The following is a 19,966-nucleotide window of genomic DNA, read 5'->3' as shown; positions in this document are numbered from 1 at the left end:
CGAGCGACGTGACTTTTGGCTCATTTTGAGTTGAAACACATCATTTTTTGATCATTTTGGTATGAATAATCTCATTTTTGAGATAAAATGCCCTGTTTGGGGGTCATTTTGGGGTGAGAACGTTAATTTTGAGGGTAAAAATGTTGATTTTTGGATCATTTTGGTGTCAGCGGGATAATTTTGTGGTAAAAACTTTCTTTTTTATTCATTTTGGGTTGAATGACGTGACTTTTGGGTCATTTTGGGGTTATTTGAGGGCAGGGAGGTCATTTTTGAGGTGAAAACACCCCTTTTCGTACAATTTGGGGGCCTCAACCCCCTTTTTGGCTCCGTTTGAGGCAATTTTGGTGGTCGAAAGGCTTGGGTTTGGCTCGAGGAAGATGAATTTGGGGTCCCACCACGTTTTTTTGGGCTCAAAGACCTCGTTTTCGGGGTCCCAACCTCCTCGTTTCTCTCTCTCCTTCCCCCGCAGCTCCTCCCCGACCCCCCTCCTCGCTTGACGCCGCCCCCCCCCTCAACATGGCCGACCCCATCATGGACCTCTTCGACGACCCCAACCTCTTCAACCTGGACTCGTTGAGCGACGAGACCTTCGTGCCCTCCCACCACCCCGACCCCATCGAAGAAGCTCTCACCTTAGCGGGAGCTCTCGACCCGCCTCCCGCTCCCCCCAACCCTCCGGACGACGCCTCCCGAGCCCCTCCGGATCCTTCCGCCGCCCCCCAGCTCCCCCCGAGCGAGCGCGACGTCCTCAGCCAAGGAAACCCCTTCATGGGGGTGGCCTCCACCTTGCCTCCCGCCTCCTCCTCCTCCTCCGGGGCCCCCCAGCCCCCCAAAATCGTCATCCTCAAGGCTCCTCCTCCTCCCGCGGCCCCCGGCGCGGCCCCCAACGGCGGCAAAGTCACCTTCGCCAAGGTCTTAGCGGCTCCTCAGCTCCGACCCGGCGTCTCCGGCGTCGCCGGCACCGGGAAAACGGCTACGGCGGCAACGACGACACCGGGAGCCGCCACGGCCGCCGCCGTCCACCGCCTGGTGCAGCCGGGAAGGCCCGTCAAGCAGTTGGTGCTGCAGCCGGTCAAGGCCGGAGGCGCCGGGACACCCTTAAAACCGGCCGTCACCTTGACCTCGGCGCCGGCGCAGGTGACGGGGGCGACATCGCGGGGTTTGAGGACTCCAAGATGAGTTTGAGGCCTCCGAGATGGGGTTTGGGGCCTCCGAGATGGGGTTTGGGGCCTCCGAGATGGGGTTTGGGGCCTCCGAGATGGGGTTTGGGGCCTCCGAGATGGGGTTTGGGGCCTTCAGGGTGGGCTTTGGGGCCTTCAGGGTGGGCTTTGGGGCCTTCAGGGTGGGCTTTGGGGCCTTCAGGATGGGATTTGAGGCCTTCAAGATGGGGTTTGGGACCTTCAAGATGAGGTTTGAGGCCTTTAGGGTGGACTTGGAGTCTTCAGGATGGCGTTTGGGGCCTCCAAGATGGCGTTTGGGGCCTCCAAGATGGCGTTTGGGGCCTCCAAGATGGCGTTTGGGGCCTCCAAGATGGCGTTTGGGGCCTCCAAAATGGAGTTTGGGGTCTTCAGGATGGGATTGAGGCCTCCACGATGGGGTTTGGGGCCTCCAAGATGGGGTTTGAGGCCTTCAGGGTGGACTTGGAGTCTTCAGGATGGGGCTCGAGGCTTTCAAGATGGGCTCGAGGCTTTCAAGATGGGCTCGAGGCTTTCAAGATGGGCTCGAGGCTTTCAAGATGGGCTCGAGGCTTTCAAGATGGGCTCGAGGCTTTTAAGATGGGTTTGAGGTCTCCAGGATGGGATTTCAGGCTTTTAAGTTGGGTTTGGGGCCTCCGAGATGGGGTTTGGGGCCTCCGAGGTGGGGTTTGGGGCCTCCGAGGTGGGGTTTGGGGCCTCCGAGGTGGGGTTTGGGGCCTCCGAGGTGGGGTTTGGGGCCTCCGAGGTGGGGTTTGGGGCCTCCGAGGTGGGGTTTGGGGCCTCCGAGGTGGGGTTTGGGGCCTCCGAGATGGGGTTTGGGGCCTCCGAGATGGGGTTTGAGGCCTTCGAGATGGGGTTTGAGGCCTTCGAGATGGGGTTTGAGGCCTTCGAGATGGGGTTTGAGGCCTTCATGGTGGACTTGGAGTCTTCAGGATGGGGTTTGGGGCCTTCAGGATGGGGTTTGGGGCCTTCAGGATGGGGTTTGGGGCCTTCAGGATGGGGTTTGGGGCTTTCAAGATGGGCTTGAGGCTTTCAAGGTGGGCTTGAGGCATTCAGGGTGGACTTGAGGCATTCAGGGTGGACTTGAGGCATTCAGGGTGGACTTGGGGTCTTCGGGATGGGCTTTGAGGCCTTCGAGATGGGCTTTGAGGCCTTCGAGATGGGCTTTGAGGCCTTCGAGATGGGCTTTGAGGCCTTCGAGATGGGGTTTGGGGCCTCCAGGATGGGGTTTGGGGCCTCCAGGATGGGGTTTGGGGCCTTCGAGGTGGGGTTTGGGGCCTCCGAGATGGGGTTTGGGGCCTCCGAGATGGGGTTTGGGGCCTCCGAGGTGGGGTTTGGGGCCTCCGAGATGGGGTTTGGGGCCTCCGAGATGGGGTTTGGGGCCTCCAGGATGGGGTTTGGGGCCTCCGAGATGGGGTTTGGGGCCTCCGAGGTGGGGTTTGAGGCCTTCGAGATGGGGTTTGAGGCCTTCAGGGTGGACTTGGAGTCTTCAGGGTGGGATTTGAGGCCTTTGAGATGGACTTGGAGTCTTCAGGACGCTCTTTGAGGCCCCCGAGACGCTCTTTGAGGCCCCCGAGACGCTCTTTGAGGCCCCCGAGACGCTCTTTGAGGCCTTTAATGTGGGGTTTGGGGCCTTCAGGATGGGGTTTGAGGCTTTCAAGATGGGCTTGAGGCCTTCAGGGTGGACTTGGAGTCTTCAGGATGGGGTTCGGGGCCTTCAAGATGGGGTTTGGGGCCTCCAGGATAGAGTTTGGGGTCTTCAGGATGGGATTTGAGAGTTTTAATATGGGGTTTGAGGCCTCCAAGATGGGTTTGAGGCCTTCAGGGTGGACTTGGAGTCTTGAGGATGGGGTTTGGGGTCTTCAAGATGGAGATTGAGGCCTCCAAGATGGGGTTTGAGGCTTTTAAGATGGAGCTTGGGGCCTTTAAGATGGGATTTGAGGCTTTTAAGATGGGGTTTGAGGCCTTCAAGATGGACTTGGAGTCTTCAGGACGGGGTTTGGGGCCTCCACGATGGCGTTGAGGCCTCCACGATGGGCTTGGGACCTTCTGGGTGTCCTTCCCAGCTCCCCCAACCCCTTTTGTTGTCTTCTCCTCCTCCGCAGGGCGACTCCAAGCGCATCACCCTGGTCCTCCAGCAGCCTCCCGGCGGCGCCGCCGCCCCCTCCGGCCAACGCCACGTGGTCCTGGGCACCTTGCCCGGCAAGATCGTCCTTCAAGGCAACCAGGTGGCCGCTCTAGGACAATCCAAACCTTCTTCTCCAGGCCAACCGGCCAAGGTGGTCACCATCCAGCTCCAGGTCCAGCAGCCCCCGGGGGCTCCGGCGCCCCCCAAGCTCCAGCTGCTCCAGCCGGCGGGAGGCCAAGCGGCGCCCGTGCCCGTCTCCTCCCTGCCCCACGTGGTGGCCGGCGCCGCCCAGAGGGTCACCGTGCCCCTCAAGGTGGTCCTGCAGCCCCAGGTGAGCTTCTCCACCTTCTCCACGCCCTTCGTGTCCACCTCTAGCATCTCCGAGCCCTTCGTGTCCACCTTCTCCACCCCCTTCGTGTCCATCTCCACTTTCTCCAGCCCCTTCGTGTCCATCTCCACCTTCTCCACGATGGGGTTTGGGGCCTCCAAGTTGGGTTTGGGGCCTTCAAGATGGACTTTGATGCCTTCAAGATGAGTTTGGGGCCTCCAAGATGGGGTTTGAGGTCTCTAAGATGAGATTTGAAGCTTCCACGATGGGGTTTGAGACCTTCAAGATGGGGTTTGGGGCCTTCAGGGTGGACTGGGAGTCTTTAGATTGGGGTTTGGGACCTTCAGGGTGGGGTTTGAGGCTTTTAAGATGGAGTTTGGGGCCTCCAAGTTGGGTTTGAGGCTTCCAGGATGGGGTTTGGGGCCTTCAATATGGAGTTTAGGCCTCCAAGATGGGATTTGGGGCCTTCAAGATGGGGTTTGAGGCTTTTAAGATGGGTTTGAGGTCTCCAGGATGGGATTTGAGTCTTTTAAGTTGGCTTTGAGGCCTCCGAGATGGGCTTTGAGGCCTCCGAGATGGGCTTTGAGGCCTCCGAGATGGGCTTTGAGGCCTCCGAGATGGGGCTTGAGGCCTCCGAGATGGGGCTTGAGGCCTCCGAGATGGGGCTTGAGGCCTCCGAGATGGGGCTTGAGGCCTCCGAGATGGGGCTTGAGGCCTCCGAGATGGGGCTTGAGGCCTCCGCGATGGGCTTTGAGGCCTCCGCGATGGGCTTTGAGGCCTCCGCGATGGGCTTTGAGGCCTCCGCGATGGGCTTTGAGGCCTCCGCGATGGGCTTTGAGGCCTCCGCGATGGGCTTTGAGGCCTCCGCGATGGGCTTTGAGGCCTCCGCGATGGGCTTTGAGGCCTCCGCGATGGGCTTTGAGGCCTCCGCGATGGGCTTTGAGGCCTCCGCGATGGGGTTTGAGGCCTCCGCGATGGGGTTTGAGGCCTCCGAGATGGGCTTTGAGGCCTCCGAGATGGGCTTTGAGGCCTCCGAGATGGGCTTTGAGGCCTCCGAGATGGAGTTTGAGGCCTCCAAGATGGAGTTTGAGGTCTCCAGGATGGGATTTGAGCCTTTTAAGATGGGTTTGAGGCCTCCAGGATGGGATTTGAGTCTTTTAAGTTGGGTTTGGGGCCTTCAAGATGGGGTTTGGGGCCTTCAGTATGGAGTTTAGGCCTCCAAGATGGGATCTGAGGCCTCCAAGATGGGATTTGGGGTCATCAAGATGGGGTTTGATGCCTTCAAGATGTGGTTTGAGGCCTCCACGATGGGGTTTGAGGCCTCCATGATGGGTTTGAGGCCTCCATCGTGGTCTCACGGTCTCCATCTCTGTCTCCTCCCCAGGCGGGCTCGTCGCCGGGCTCCTCGGGGGGCCTGTCGGTGGTGAAGGTGCTGAGCGGCGGCGAGGTGGCCGCCCTGGCCTCGGCGCCTCGCTCGGCCTCCTCGGACGAGTCCCGCAAGCTGGAGCACCAGAAGAAGCAGGAGAAGGCCAACCGCATCGTGGCCGAGGCCATCGCCCGCGCCCGGGCCCGCGGCGAGCAGAACATCCCCCGCGTCCTCAACGAGGACGAGCTCCCCAGCGTCCGTCCCGAGGACGAGGGCGACCGCAAGAGGAGGAGGAAGGCCGAGCGCGGGGGAGGCGCCAAGGACGAGCGGCCCCGCAAGGGGAAAGGCCCCGCGGGGGCCTCCGCCAAGAGCAAAGGCCGCGCCAAAGCCAGGTGAGAGCCCGAAACCTCCTTGTCTTGTGCCCTCGGGCCTCGAAACCTCCTTATCCTGCACCCCGGGGCCTCAAATCCTCGTTATCTCCAACCCTCAGGCCTTAAAACCTCCTTATCTCCAACCCTCAGGCCTTAAAACCTCCTTATCTCCAACCCTCAGGCCTCGAAACCTCCTTATCTCGCCCCCTGGGGCCTCGAAGCCTCCTTATCTCGCCCCCTGGGGCCTCGAAACCTCCTTATCTCGCACCCTGGGGCCTGGAAACCTCCTTATCTCGCCCCCTTGGTCCTCGAAGCCTCCTTATCTCGCACCCTGGGGCCTCGAAGCCTCCTTATCTCGTCCCCTGGGGCCTCGAAACCTCCTTATCTCGCCCCCTGGGGCCTCGAAACCTCCTTATCTCGCCCCCTGGGGCCTCGAAACCTCCTTATCTCGCCCCCTGGGGCCTCGAAACCTCCTTATCTCGCCCCCTGGGGCCTCGAAACCTCCTTATCTCGCACCCTGGGGCCTCGAAACCTCCTTATCTCCAACCCTCAGGCCTTGAATCCTCGTTATCTCCAACCCTCAGGCCTTAAAACTTCCTTATCTCGCACCCCGGGGCCTCGAAACCTCCTTATCTCCAACCCGCAGGCCTTAAAACCTCCTTATCTCCAACCCTGGGGCCTCGAAACCTCCTTATCTCCAACCCTCAGGCCTCGAAGCCTCCTTATCTCGCCCCCTGGGGCCTCGAAGCCTCCTTATCTCGCCCCCTGGGGCCTCGAAGCCTCCTTATCTCGCCCCCTGGGGCCTCGAAGCCTCCTTATCTCGCCCCCTGGGGCCTCGAAGCCTCCTTATCTCGCCCCCTGGGGCCTCGAAACCTCCTTATCTCGTGCCCTGGGGCCTCGAAACCTCCTTATCTCGTGCCCTGGGGCCTCGAAGCCTCCTTATCTCGCCCCCTGGGGCCTCGAAGCCTCCTTATCTCGCGCCCTGGGGCCTCGAAACCTCCTTATCTCGCCCCCTGGGGCCTTAAAACCTCCTTATCTCGCCCCCTGGGGCGTCGAAACCTCCTTATCTCGCCCCCTGGGGCCTCGAAACCTCCTTATCTCACACCCTTGGGCCTCGAAACCTCCTTATCTCGCACCCTGGGGCCTCGAAACCTCCTTATCTCGCACCCTTGGGCCTCGAAACCTCCTTATCTCGCACCCTTGGGCCTCGAAACCTCCTTATCTCGCCCCCTGGGGCCTCGAAGCCTCCTTATCTCTCCTCCTGGGGCCTCGAAACCTCCTTATCTCGCCCCCTGGGGCCTCGAAGCCTCCTTATCTCGCACCCTGGGGCCTCGAAACCTCCTTATCTCGCCCCCTGGGGCCCCGAAACCTCCTTATCTCGCCCCCTGGGGCCCCGAAACCTCCTTATCTCGCCCCCTGGGGCCTTGAAACCTCCTTATCTCGCCCCCTCGGGCCTTGAAGCCTCCTTATCTCGCGCCCTGGGGCCTCGAAGCCTCCTTATCTCGCGTCCTGGGGCCTCGAAGCCTCCTTATCTCGCGCCCTTGGGCCTCGAAACCTCCTTATCTCGCACCCTTGGGCCTCGAAGCCTCCTTATCTCGCACCCTGGGGCCTCGAAGCCTCCTTATCTCGCCCCCTGGGGCCTCGAAACCTCCTTATCTCGCCCCCTGGGGCCTCGAAACCTCCTTATCTCGCCCCCTGGGGCCTCGAAACCTCCTTATCTCGCCCCCTGGGGCCTCGAAACCTCCTTATCTCTCCTCCTGGGGCCTCGAAACCTCCTTATCTCGCCCCCTGGGGCCTCGAAGCCTCCTTATCTCGCCCCCTGGGGCCTCGAAGCCTCCTTATCTCGCCCCCTGGGGCCTCGAAGCCTCCTTATCTCGCCCCCTGGGGCCTCGAAGCCTCCTTATCTCGCCCCCTGGGGCCTCGAAGCCTCCTTATCTCGCCCCCTGGGGCCTCGAAGCCTCCTTATCTCGCCCCCTGGGGCCTCGAAGCCTCCTTATCTCGCCCCCTGGGGCCTCGAAGCCTCCTTATCTCGCCCCCTGGGGCCTCGAAACCTCCTTATCTCGCCCCCTGGGGCCTCGAAGCCTCCTTATCTCGCCCCCTGGGGCCTCGAAACCTCCTTATCTCGCCCCCTGGGGCCTCGAAGCCTCCTTATCTCGCACCATGGGGCCTCGAAACCTCCTTATCTCCAACCCTCAGGCCTTGAATCCTCGTTATCTCCAACCCTCAGGCCTTAAAACTTCCTTATCTCGCACCCCGGGGCCTCGAAACCTCCTTATCTCCAACCCGCAGGCCTTAAAACCTCCTTATCTCCAACCCTGGGGCCTCGAAACCTCCTTATCTCCAACCCTCAGGCCTCGAAGCCTCCTTATCTCGCCCCCCGGGGCCTCGAAACCTCCTTATCTCGCCCCCCGGGGCCTCGAAACCTCCTTATCTCGCCCCCCGGGGCCTCGAAACCTCCTTATCTCGCCCCCCGGGGCCTCGAAACCTCCTTATCTCGCCCCCCGGGGCCTCGAAACCTCCTTATCTCGCCCCCCGGGGCCTCGAAACCTCCTTATCTCGCCCCCCGGGGCCTCGAAACCTCCTTATCTCGCCCCCTGGGGCCTCGAAACCTCCTTATCTCGCCCCCTGGGGCCTCGAAACCTCCTTATCTCGCCCCCTGGGGCCTCGAAACCTCCTTATCTCGCACCCTGGGGCCTCAAAGCCTCCGTATCTCCAACCCTGGGGCCTCGAAACCTCCTTATCTCGCGCCCTGGGGCCTCGAAACCTCCTTATCTCGCCCCCTGGGGCCTCGAAGCCTCCTTATCTCGCCCCCTGGGGCCTCGAAACCTCCTTATCTCGCGCCCTGGGGCCTCGAAACCTCCTTATCTCGCCCCCTGGGGCCTCGAAACCTCCTTATCTCGCCCCCTGGGGCCTCGAAGCCTCCTTATCTCGCACCCTTGGGCCTCGAAGCCTCCTTATCTCGCCCCCTGGGGCCTCGAAGCCTCCTTATCTCGCCCCCTTGGGCCTCGAAACCTCCTTATCTCGCGCCCTGGGGCCCCGAAACCTCCTTATCTCGCGCCCTTGGGCTTCAAAACCTCCTTATCTCGCACCCTGGGGCCTCGAAACCTCCTTATCTCGCGCCCTGGGGCCTCGAAGCCTCCTTATCTCGCCCCCTGGGGCCTCGAAGCCTCCTTATCTCGCCCCCTGGGGCCTCGAAGCCTCCTTATCTCGCCCCCTGGGGCCTCGAAGCCTCCTTATCTCGCCCCCTGGGGCCTCGAAACCTCCTTATCTCGCCCCCTGGGGCCTCGAAACCTCCTTATCTCGCCCCCTGGGGCCTCGAAACCTCCTTATCTCGCCCCCTGGGGCCTCGAAACCTCCTTATCTCGCCCCCTGGGGCCTCGAAACCTCCTTATCTCACACCCTGGGGCCTCAAAGCCTCCGTATCTCCAACCCTGGGGCCTCGAAACCTCCTTATCTCGCGCCCTGGGGCCTCGAAACCTCCTTATCTCGCACCCTTGGGCCTCGAAGCCTCCTTATCTCCAAACTTCAGGCCTTAAAACTTCCTTATCTCGCCCCCTGGGGCCTCGAAGCCTCCTTATCTCGCCCCCTGGGGCCTCGAAGCCTCCTTATCTCGCCCCCTGGGGCCTCGAAACCTCCTTATCTCGCGCCCTCGGGCCTCGAAACCTCCTTATCTCGCACCCTGGGGCCTCGAAGCCTCCTTATCTCGCACCCTGGGGCCTCGAAGCCTCCTTATCTCGCACCCTGGGGCCTCGAAACCTCCTTATCTCGCACGCTTGGGCCTCGAAACCTCCTTATCTCACCCCCTGGGGCCTCGAAACCTCTTTATCTCGCACCCTTGGGCCTCGAAACCTCTTTATCTCGCACCCTTGGGCCTCGAAACCTCCTTATCTCGCGCCCTGGGGCCTCGAAGCCTCCTTATCTCGCCCCCTGGGGCCTCGAAACCTCCTTATCTCGCCCCCTGGGGCCTCGAAGCCTCCTTATCTCGCACCCTTGGGCCTCGAAGCCTCCTTATCTCGCACCCCGGGGCCTCGAAGCCTCCTTATCTCGCACCCCGGGGCCTCGAAACCTCCTTATCTCGCCCCCTGGGGCCTCGAAACCTCCTTATCTCGCGCCCTGGGGCCTCGAAACCTCCTTATCTCGCACCCTGGGGCCTCGAAACCTCCTTATCTCGCCCCTGGGACCCCCAAACCCTCGTTATCTCCCCCCCGGGACCCCCCAACCCTCATTAACGAGCCTCTCGTTAGCACCATCACCCCCGTGGTGGGGAAGAAGCGGAAGCGGAACGCCTCCTCGGACACCTCGGACGCCGAAGCCCCCGCCCCCCGCGAGGAGGAGGAGCCCAGTGTCCAGGTACCCGCCCCGGGGGGGTCGGGGCTGGAGCCGGATCCGATCCGGATCGGATTCGGTTTGGGATCGGAGCCGGATCGGATCTGGATTGGGATCAGATCTGGATCTGGATCGGGATTGGATCTGGATTGGGATCTGGATTGGGGTTGGATCTGGATTGGGATCTGGATTGGGGTTGGATCTCAATTGGATCGGGATCGGGATTGGGATCTGGATTGGATGCAGCTTGGGTCTGGATTGGATCTGGGTCTGGATCAGGATCTGGATCTGGATTGGGATGGGTTCTGGGTCTGGATTGGGATTGGATCCAGTTTGGATCTGGATCGGGATTGGATCTGGATCTGGATCGGGATTGGATCCAGCCTGGATCTGGTTCAGGATTGGATCTGGGTCTGGATCGGGATCTGGATCGGGATTGGATCCAGCTTGGATCTGGATCAGGATTGGATCTGGGTCTGGATCGGGATTGGATCCAGCTTGGATCTGGGTCGGGATTGGATCTGGGTCTGGATCGGGATTGGGATTGGATCCAGCTTGTATCTGGATCGGGATTGGATGTGGGTCTGGATTCGATCCATCTTGGAGTTGGATCTGGATTGGAGTTGGATCTGGATTGGATCCAGCTTGGATCTGGATTGGAATTGGGTCTGGATTGGAATAGGATCGGGATTGGAATTGGATCTGGATTGGATCTGGATTGGAATTGGATCTGGATTGGAATTGGATCTGGATTGGAATTGGATCTGGATTGGATCCAGCTTGGATCTGGATTGGGATTGGATCTGGGTCTGGATTGGGATCTGGATCGGGATTGGATCTGGATTGGGGTTGGATCTGGATTGGATGCAGCTTGGATCTGGATCAGGATCGGGATTGGGATCTGGGTCTGGATCGAGATTGGAGCTGGATTGGGATTGGATCTGGATTGGATCTAGTTTGGGGTTGGATCCAGCTTGGATCTGGATCGGGATTGGAGCTGGAGCTGGATCTCGATTGGGGTCTGGATCTCAATTGGATCGGGATTGGGTCTGGATCGGGATTGGGTCTGGATCGGGATTGGATCTGGATCTCGATGGGATCAGGATTGGGTCTGGATCGGGATTGGATCTGGATCTCGATGGGATCGGGATTGGATCTGGATCTCGATGGGATCGGGATTGGATCTGGATTGGGATTGGAGCTGGATCTCAATTGGGTCTGGATTGGAGCTGGAGCTGGATTGGATGCAGCTTGGATCTGGATTGGGATTGGATCGGGATTGGATGTGGGTCTGGATTGGGATCTGGATTGGATCTAGTTTGGGGTTGGATCCAGCTTGGATCTGGATTGGGATTGAATCTGGATCTGGATTGGGATGGGATTGGATCTGGATTGGGATTGGAGCTGGATCAGGATCTGTATTGGATATAGTTTGGAGTTGGATCTAGCTTGGATCTGGATCGGGATTGGAGCTGGATCTCGATTGGGTCTGGATTGGGGTGGGATTGGATCTGGATCGGGGTTGGATCTGGATCGGGGTTGGATCGGGATCGGTGTCTGGATCGGGATCGGGATCTGGGTCTGGATCGGGATTGGATCTGGATCGGGATTGGATCTGGATCGGGATTGGATCTGGATTGGGATTGGAGCTGGATTGGCTCTAGTTCGGGGTTGGATCCAGCTTGGATCTGGATCGGGATTGGAGCTGGATCTCGACTGGAGCTGGATTGGGATGGGATTGGATGGGGATTGGATCCAGCTTGGAGCGGGATTGGGAGTGGAGCTGGATCAGGTCTGGATTGGGATCGGGATCTGGATTGGATCTAGTTCGGGGTTGGATCCAGCTTGGATCGGGATCGGGATAGGGTCTGGATCGGGATTGGATCTTGCTTGGGATCGGATCCAGCTTGGATCTGGATCTGGGATTGGGATCTGGATCGGGATTGGAGCTGGATTGGGATTGGAATCGGGATCTGGATTGGATCCTGCTTGGATTTGGATCTTGATGGGATCAGGATTGGATCTGGGTCTGGATCGGGATCTGGATTGGATCTAGTTTGGGGTTGAATCCAGCTTGGATGGGGATCGGATGGAGCTGGATCGGGATGGGGATGGGATCTGCTTCACGATCGGATCGGGATCAGATCCGGCTTGAATCCGCTTTGGACTCCGATGCCGATTGGACCCCGTTGACCTTCCGATGGGGATGGAATCCTCTTCTCCATCCCATTCTTCTTCGATCCCTCCGGATTCCCTCCGGATCCCGTTTTTTCCCCCCCAGAAGCGGCGCTCGAACCGCCAGGTCAAGCGGAAAAAATACACGGAGGACCTGGACATCAAGATCACGGACGACGAGGAGGACGACGAGCTGGACGTCACCGGCCGCCACGAGGCCCCCGGGCCCCCCCCGGCCCCCCCGGAGCCCGAGGGGGACGCGCTGCCCGCCATGCAGTTCTTCGTGGTGAGGAACCTCTCCTGGGGGCCACCAAGGTCCTCCTGGGGGCCACCAAGGTCCTCCTGGGGGCCACCGACCCCTCCTAGAAGCCACCGACCCCTCCTAGAAGCCACCGACCCCTCCTGGGATCCATAATTCTTGGTTTCCACCATCTCCAGGGCTTCCAACCCCTCCTGGTGGCCACAACTTGTGGTTTCCACCATCTCCACCTCCTCCTGGTGGCCACAACCCCCTCCTAGAAGCCACCAACCCCTCCTGGTGGCCACAACTCTTGGTTTCCACCATCTCCACCTCCTCCTGGTGGCCACAACCCCCTCCTAGAAGCCACCAACCCCTCCTGGGATCCACAACTCTTGGTTTCCACCATCTCCACCTCCTCCTGGTGGCCACCAACCCCTCCTAGAAGCCACCAACCCCTCCTGCTGGCCACAACTCTTGGTTTCCACCATCTCCACCTCCTCCTGGTGGCCACCAACCCCTCCTAGAAGCCACCAACCCCTCCTGCTGGCCACAACTCTTGGTTTCCACCATCTCCACCTCCTCCTGGGGGCCACCAACCCCTCCTAGAAGCCACCAACCCCTCCTGGGATCCATAACTCTTGGTTTCCACCATCTCCAGGGCTTCCAACCCCCTCCTGGTGGCCACAACTCTTGGTTTCCACCATCTCCACCTCCTCCTGGTGGCCACAAACCCCTCCTAGAAGCCACCAACCCCTCCTGGTGGCCACAACTCTTGGTTTCCACCATCTCCAGGGCTTCCAACCCCCTCCTGGTGGCCACCAACCCCTCCTGGCGGCCACAACTCTTGGTTTCCACCATCTCCACCTCCTCCTGGTGGCCACAAACCCCTCCTAGAAGCCACCAACCCCCTCCTGGTGGCCACAACTCTTGGTTTCCACCATCTCCAGGGCTTCCAACCCCCTCCTGGTGGCCACAAACCCCCTCTTGGTGGCCACAACTCGTGGTTTCCACCATCTCCACCCCCTCCTGGTGGCCACAACCCCCTCCTAGAAGCCACCAACCCTTCCTGGGATCCATAACTCTTGGTTTCCACCATCTCCACCTCCTCCTGGTGGCCACAACCCCCTCCTAGAAGCCACCAATCCCCTCCTGGTGGCCACAACTCTTGGTTTCCACCATCTCCTCCTCTTCCAGGAGAATCCGAGTGAGGAGGACGCGGCCATCGTGGACAAAGTCCTCTCCATGCGGGTGGTCAAGAAGGAGGTGAGCGACCCAAGAAGGTCCCCGAGGAGGGTGGGAAAAGGTCTTCTCCTTGTTTTCTCCTCCAACTTTCTTCTCCCGCAGCTCCCGACCGGCCAGGTGGTGGAATCCGAGGAATTCTTCGTCAAGTACAAGAACTAGTAGGTGGCCCCGGGCGGTGGGAGGTCCTCGGGGGGCGACTTGGAGGTCTTCTCCTGGGGTTGAGGCCTTCAAAGCCAACGGTGGCTTCTCAGGGTGGGTTTGGAGCTCCTCAAGGTGCTTTTGGAGCTTCTCAGGTGGGTTTGGAGCTCCTCAAGTTGGGTTTGGAGCTTCTCAGTTGGGTTTTGAAGCATCTCAGGTGGGTTTGGAGCTTCTCAGGAGGGTTTTGAAGCTTCTCAAGGGGGTTTTGGAGCTTCTCAAGTGGTTTTTGGAGCTTCTCAGGAGGGTTTGGAGCTCCTCAAGGTGCTTTTGGAGCTTCTCAGGAGGGTTTTGAAGCTTCTCAGGTGGGTTTTGAAGCTCCTCAAGGTGGTTCTGGAGCTTCTCAGGTGGGTTTGGAGCTTCTCAGGTGGGTTTGGAGCTTCTCAGGAGGTTTTTGGAGCTTCTCAGGAAGGTTTTGAAGCATCTCAGGAGGGTTTTGAAGCTTCTCAGGTGGGTTTTGAAGCTTCTCAGGAGGGTTTTGAAGCTCCTCAGGTGGGTTTTGAAGCTCCTCAGGTGGGTTTGGAGCTCCTCAGGTGGGTTTGGAGCTCCTCAGGTGGGTTTGGAGCTTCTCAGGTGGGTTTGGAGCTCCTCAGGGTGCTTTTGGAGCTTCTCAAGGTGGTTTTGGAGCTTCTCAGGTGGGTTTGGAGCTTCTCAAGTTGGGTTTGGAGCTTCTCAGGAGGGTTTTGAAGCTTCTCAGATGGTTTTTTGAGCTTCTCAAGTCGGTTTTGAAGCTTCTCAGGTGGGTTTTGAAGCTTCTCAGGTGGGTTTTGAAGCTCCTCAAGATGGTTTTGAAGCTTCTGAAGTGGGTTTTGAAGCTCCTCAGGTGGATTTTGAGCTTCTCAGGTGGCTTTTGCAGCTTCTTAAGTGTCTTTTTAGCTCCTCAGGTGGGTTTTGAAGCTTCTCAGGTGGATTTTTAGCTTCTAAAGTTGGTTTTGAAGCTCCTCAGGTGGATTTTGAAGCTTCTCAGGTGGGTTTTGAGCTTCTAAAGTTGGTTTTGAAGTTTCTCAGGTGGGTTTTGGAGCTTCTCTGATGGTTTTTTGAGCTTCTCAAGTTGATTTTGAAGCTTCCCAGGTGGATTTTGAAGCTTCTCAGGTGGGTTTTGAAGCTTCTGAGGTGGGTTTTGAAGCTTCTTAGGTGGGTTTTGAAGCTCCTCATGGGGATTTTGAGCTTCTCAGGTGGGTTTTGAAGCTTCTGAGGTGGCTTTTGAAGCTCCTCATGTGGATTTTGAGCTTCTCTGATGGGTTTTGAAGCTCCTCAGGTGGGTTTTGAACCTTCTGTGATGGTTTTTGAAGCTCTTCAGGTGCATTTTGAGCTTCTCAAGTTGGTTTTGAAGGTTCTCAGGTGGGTTTTGAAGCTCCTCAGGTGGAGTTTTAGCTTCTAAAGTTGGTTTTGAAGCTTCTCAGGTGGATTTTGAGCTTCTCAGAAGGATTTTGGAGCTTCTCAAGTGGTTTTTGAAGCTCCTCAAGATGGTTTTGAAGCTTCTCAAGTCATTTTTGGAGCTCCTCAGGTGGCTTTTGAAGCTTCTCAGGTGGATTTTGAGCTTCTAAAGTTGGTTTTGAAGGTTCTCAGGTGGGTTTTGAAGCTTCTCTGATGGTTTTTTAAGCTTCTCAAGTGGGTTTTGAGGCTCCTCATGGGGATTTTGAGCTTCTCAGGTGGGTTTTGAAGCTTCTCAAGTGGTTTTTGAAGCTCCTCATGGGGATTTTGAAGCTTCTCAGGTGGGTTTTGAGCTTCTAAAGTTGGTTTTGAAGCTTCTCAGGTGGGTTTTGAGCTTCTTGTGTGGGTTTTGGAGCTTCTTAGGAGGCTTTTGAGGCTCCTCGGGTGGCTTTTGAGGCTCCTTGGGTGGATTTTGAGCTTCTCAAGTTGGTTTTGAAGCTTCTGAGGTGGCTTTTGAAGCTCCTCAGGTGGATTTTGAGCTTCTCAGGTGGGTTTTGGAGCTCCTCAAGATGGTTTTGAAGCTTCTCAAGATGGTTTTGAAGCTTCTCAAGTGGGTTTTGAAGCTTCTCAGGTGGCTTTTGAGCTTGTGAGGTGGCTTTGAAGCCCCTCAGGTGTCTTTCTCACCCCCCGCGTTGTCTCCTCCTGGCCAGCTCCTACCTCCACTGCGAGTGGGCCACCATCTCCCAGCTGGAGAAGGACAAACGCATCCACCAGAAGCTCAAGCGCTTCAAGACCAAGATGACCCAGATGCGCCACTTCTTCCACGAGGTCCGTTTTGGGGGTCGAACCGGGTGGGTTTGGGACCTCGGAGAAGCTTGGAGAAGCTTCTTCTCCACCTTCTGCTGCTCTTCAAGGACGAAGAACCCTTCAACCCCGACTACGTGGAGGTCGATCGCATCCTGGACGAGTCCCACAGCGTCGATAAGGACAACGGGGAGGTGAGGACCTTCTCGAGGTGGATCTCGTGGCCTTCCAGGTCCACGTTCTCCACCCTTGAGGTCCCTTCTGGCTTCATCTTCCAGCCGGTTGTCTACTACCTGGTCAAATGGTGCTCCTTGCCCTACGAGGACAGCACCTGGGAGCTCAAGGAGGACGTGGACGAGGGCAAGATCGGAGACTTCAAGAGGATCCAGGCCCGACATCCCGACCTCAAGCGCTTGGTGGGTTTTGGAGCTTCTAGTGGGGGTTTGGGACCTTCTGGTCTTGGTTTGAGGCCTCCAGGTCTTGGTTTGGAGCTTCTAGTGGGGGTTTGGGACCTTCTAGAGAGGGTTTGGGGCCTCCAGGTCTTGGTTTGGAGCTTCTAGTGGGGGTTTGGGACCTTCTAGAGAGGGTTTGGGGCCTCCAGGTCTTGGTTTGGAGCTTCTAGTGGGGGTTTGGGAGCTTCTAGTGGGGGTTTTGGAGCTTCTGGTCTTGGTTTTGGGTCTCCAGGTCTTGGTTTGGAGCTTCTAGTGGGGGTTTGGGACCTTCTAGTTGGGGTTTGGGGCCTCCAGGTCTTGGTTTGGACCTTCTAGTGGGGGTTTGGGACCTTCAGATCTAAGTTTTGGACCTCCACGTCTTGGTTTGGAGCTTCTAGTGGGGGTTTGGGACCTTCTAGAGAGGGTTTGGGACCTTCTAGTCTTGATTTGGGGCCTCCAGGTCTTGGTTTGGAGCTTCTAGTGGGGGTTTGGGACCTTCTAGAGAGGGTTTGGGGCCTCCAGGTCTTGGTTTGGAGCTTCTAGTGGGGGTTTTGGAGCTTCTAGTGGGGGTTTGGACCTCCAGGTGGTGGTTTGGGACCTTCTGGTCTTGGTTTGGAGCTTCTTGAGGGGGTTTGGGACCTTCTAGAGAGGGTTTGGGACCTTCTAGTCTTGATTTGGGGCCTCCAGGTCTTGGTTTGGAGCTTCTAGAGGGGGTTTGGGACCTTCTAGTTGGGGTTTGGGGCCTCCAGGTCTTGGTTTGGAGCTTCTAGAGGGGGTTTGGGACCTTCTAGTTGGGGTTTGGGGCCTCCAGGTCTTGGTTTGGACCTTCTAGTGGGGGTTTGGGACCTTCAGATCTTGGTTTTGGACCTCCAGGTCTTGGTTTGGAGCTTCTAGTGGGGGTTTGGGACCTTCTAGTGGGGGTTTGAGACCTTCTAGTCTTGATTTGGGGCCTCCAGGTCTTGGTTTGGAGCTTCTAGTGGGGGTTTGGGACCTTCTAAAGAGGATTTGGGGCCTCCAGGTCTTGGTTTGGAGCTTCTAGTGGGGGTTTGGGAGCTTCTGGTGGGGGTTTTGGAGCTTCTGGTGGGGGTTTTGGAGCTTCTAGTGGTGGTTTTGGACTTTCCAGTGGTGGTTTTGGAGCTCCAGGTGGGGCTTTTGGACCTCGTGGACCTTCCAGGTTGTCCACGTCCTCCTTTCTCCTCCAGCCTCGTCCTCAAGCCGGGACCTGGAAGAAGCTGGAGCTCTCCCACGAGTACAAGAACCACAACCAGCTCCGCGAGTACCAGCTCGAAGGGGTCAACTGGCTGCTCTTCAACTGGTACAACAGGTGGGTGGGGGAACTCCACGAGGAACGTCCCCTCAGGTGGCTTTGGAGCTTCTCAGGTGGCTTTGGAGCTTCTCAGGGGGGTTTGGAGCTTCTCAGGTGGGTTTGGAGCTTCTCAGGAGGGTTTTGGAGCTTCTCAGGTGGGTTTTGGAGCTTCTCAGGGGGGTTTTGGAGCTTCTCAGGGGGGTTTTGGAGCTTCTCAGGTGGGTTTGGAGCTTCTCAGGAGGGTTTTGGAGCTTCTCAGGGGGGTTTTGGAGCTTCTCAGGGGGGTTTTGGAGCTTCTCAGGGGGGTTTTGGAGCTTCTCAGGGGGGTTTTGGAGCTTCTCAGGGGGGTTTTGGAGCTTCTCAGGGGGGTTTTGGAGCTTCTCAGGTGGCTTTGGAGCTTCTCAGGTGGCTTTGGAGCTTCTCAGGAGGGTTTTGAAGCTTCTCAGGAGGGTTTTGAAGCTTCTCAGGAGGGTTTTGAAGCTTCTCAGGAGGGTTTTGAAGCTTCTCAGGTGAGTTTTGAAGCTTCTCAGGTGGGTTTTGGAGCTTCCTAGTTTGATTTTGAAGCTTCTCAGGTGGCTTTTGAAGGGTCTCAGGTGAGTTTTGAAGCTTCTCAAGTGGATTTTGAGGTTCTCAGGTGGCTTTTGAAGCTTCTCAGGTGGCTTTTGAGGCTTCTCAGGTGGGTTTTGAAGTTTATTGAGTGTCTTTTTAGCTTCTGAGGTGGCTTTTGGAGCTCCTCAAGTTGGTTTTGAAGCTTCCCAGGTGGATTTTGAAGCTTCTCATGAGGGTTCGGAGGTACTTAGGTTGGTTTTGAAGCTTCTCAGGTGGGTTTGGAGCTTCTCAAGTGCGTTTTGAAGCTTTTCAATGGCTTTTGAAGCTTCTTAGGTGGCTTTTGTAGCTTCTTAAGTGTCTTTTTAGCTCCTCAGGTGGGTTTTGGAGCTCCTCAGGTGGGTTTTGGAACTCCTCAGGTGGGTTTTGAAGCTTCTGAAGTGAGTTTTGAAGCTTCTCAGGTGGGTTTGAAGCTTCCTAGTTTGATTTTGGAGCTTCTCAGGTTGCTTTTGAAGTTTCTCAGGTGGGTTTTGAAGCTTCTCAGGTGGGTTTTGGAGCTTCTTAAGTGTCTTTTTAGCTTCTGAGGTGGGTTTTGAAGCTTCTCAAGTGGATTTTGAGGTTCTTAGGTGCCCTTTGGAGCTCCTCAGGTGCCTTTTGAAGCTCCTCAGGTGCCTTTTGAAGCTCCTCAGGTGCCTTTTGAAGCTCCTCAGGTGGCTTTTGAAGCTCCTCAGGTGGCTTTTGAAGCTTCTGAGGTGGCTTTTGAAGCTTCTGAGGTGGCTTTTGAAGCTTCTGAGGTGGCTTTTGAAGCTTCTGAGGTGGCTTTTGAAGCTTCTGAGGTGGATTTTGAGGTTCTTAGGAGGCTTTTGGAGCTCCTCAGGTGGCTTTTGAAGCTCCTCAGGTGCTTTTTGAAGCTCCTCAGGTGGATTTTGGAGCTCCTCAGGTGGCTTTTGAAGCTCCTCAGGTGGCTTTTGAAGCTTCTCAGGTGGCTTTTGAAGCTTCTCAGGTGGCTTTTGAAGCTTCTCAGGTGGCTTTTTAGCTTCTGAGGTGGATTTTGAAGCTTCTCAGGTGGATTTTGAGGTTCTTAGGTGGGTTTTGAAGCTTCTGAAGTGAGATTGGAAGCTTTTCAGGTGGGTTTGAAGCTTCCTAGTTTGATTTTGGAGCTTCTCAGGTGGCTTTTGGAGCTTCTCAGGTGGCTTTTGGAGCTTCTCAAGTGGATTTTGTAGCTTCTTAAGTGTCTTTTTAGCTTCTGAGGTGGATTTTGAGGTTCTCAGGTGGGTTTTGAAGCTTCTCAGGTGGGTTTTGGAGCTTCTGAGGTGGCTTTTAGAGCTTCTGAGGTGGCTTTTGAAGCTTCTGAGGTGGATTTTGAAGGTTCTCAGGTGGCTTTTGAAGGTTCTCAGGTGGCTTTTGAAGCTTCTCAGGTGGCTTTTGAAGCTTCTCAGGTGGCTTTTGAAGCTCCTCAGGTGGATTTTGAGGCTTCTGAAGTGAGTTTTGGAGCTTCTCAGGTGGGTTTTGGAGCTTCCTAGTTTGATTTTGAAGCTTCTCAGGTGGCTTTTGAAGCTTCTCAGGTGGGTTTTGGAGCTTCTCAAGTGGATTTTGAGGTTCTCAGGTGTCTTTTGAAGCTTCTTAAGTGTCTTTTTAGCTTCTGAGGTGGATTTTGAGGTTCTTAGGTGGCTTTTGGAGCTCCTCAGGTGGGTTTTGAAGCTTCTCAGGTGGCTTTTGGAGCTTCTTAAGTGTGTTTTTAGTTTCTGAGGTGGGTTTTGAAGCTTCTCAAGTGGATTTTGAGGTTCTGAGGTGGATTTTGAAGCTTCTGAGGTGGCTTTTGAAGCCTCTTAAGTGTCTTTTTAGCTCCTCAGGTGGTTTTTGAAGCTCCTCAGGTGGCTTTTGGAACTTCTTAAATGTCTTTTTAGCTTCTGAGGTGGGTTTTGAGGTTCTTA

General features: G+C 57.0%; 1 protein-coding gene across 3 annotated transcripts in view; it reads left to right on the top strand.

The window, feature by feature from the left end:
- CHD8 (chromodomain helicase DNA binding protein 8) overlaps positions 1-19,966 on the top strand; it is a 74,593-nt gene that overhangs the window by 8,469 nt on the left and 46,158 nt on the right. For all 3 annotated transcript variants that reach the window (XM_069879140.1, XM_069879139.1, XM_069879141.1), the window contains 11 exons: positions 473-1,140; positions 3,305-3,658; positions 5,040-5,413; positions 9,637-9,742; positions 12,000-12,179; positions 13,329-13,397; positions 13,479-13,534; positions 15,656-15,773; positions 15,860-15,943; positions 16,028-16,165; positions 17,383-17,504. In XM_069879140.1, coding sequence (XP_069735241.1) covers positions 520-1,140; positions 3,305-3,658; positions 5,040-5,413; positions 9,637-9,742; positions 12,000-12,179; positions 13,329-13,397; positions 13,479-13,534; positions 15,656-15,773; positions 15,860-15,943; positions 16,028-16,165; positions 17,383-17,504 — 2,222 coding nt within the window. In that variant the 5' untranslated portion in view covers positions 473-519. The remainder of the gene's footprint in view (positions 1-472; positions 1,141-3,304; positions 3,659-5,039; positions 5,414-9,636; positions 9,743-11,999; positions 12,180-13,328; positions 13,398-13,478; positions 13,535-15,655; positions 15,774-15,859; positions 15,944-16,027; positions 16,166-17,382; positions 17,505-19,966) is intronic.

This window comes from Phaenicophaeus curvirostris, chromosome 33 (assembly GCF_032191515.1).
Source record: "Phaenicophaeus curvirostris isolate KB17595 chromosome 33, BPBGC_Pcur_1.0, whole genome shotgun sequence".
NCBI lineage: Eukaryota > Metazoa > Chordata > Aves > Cuculiformes > Cuculidae > Phaenicophaeus > Phaenicophaeus curvirostris.
Note: the sequence above shows the minus strand (reverse complement) of the source record. Positions and strands in the feature narration are given on the sequence as shown.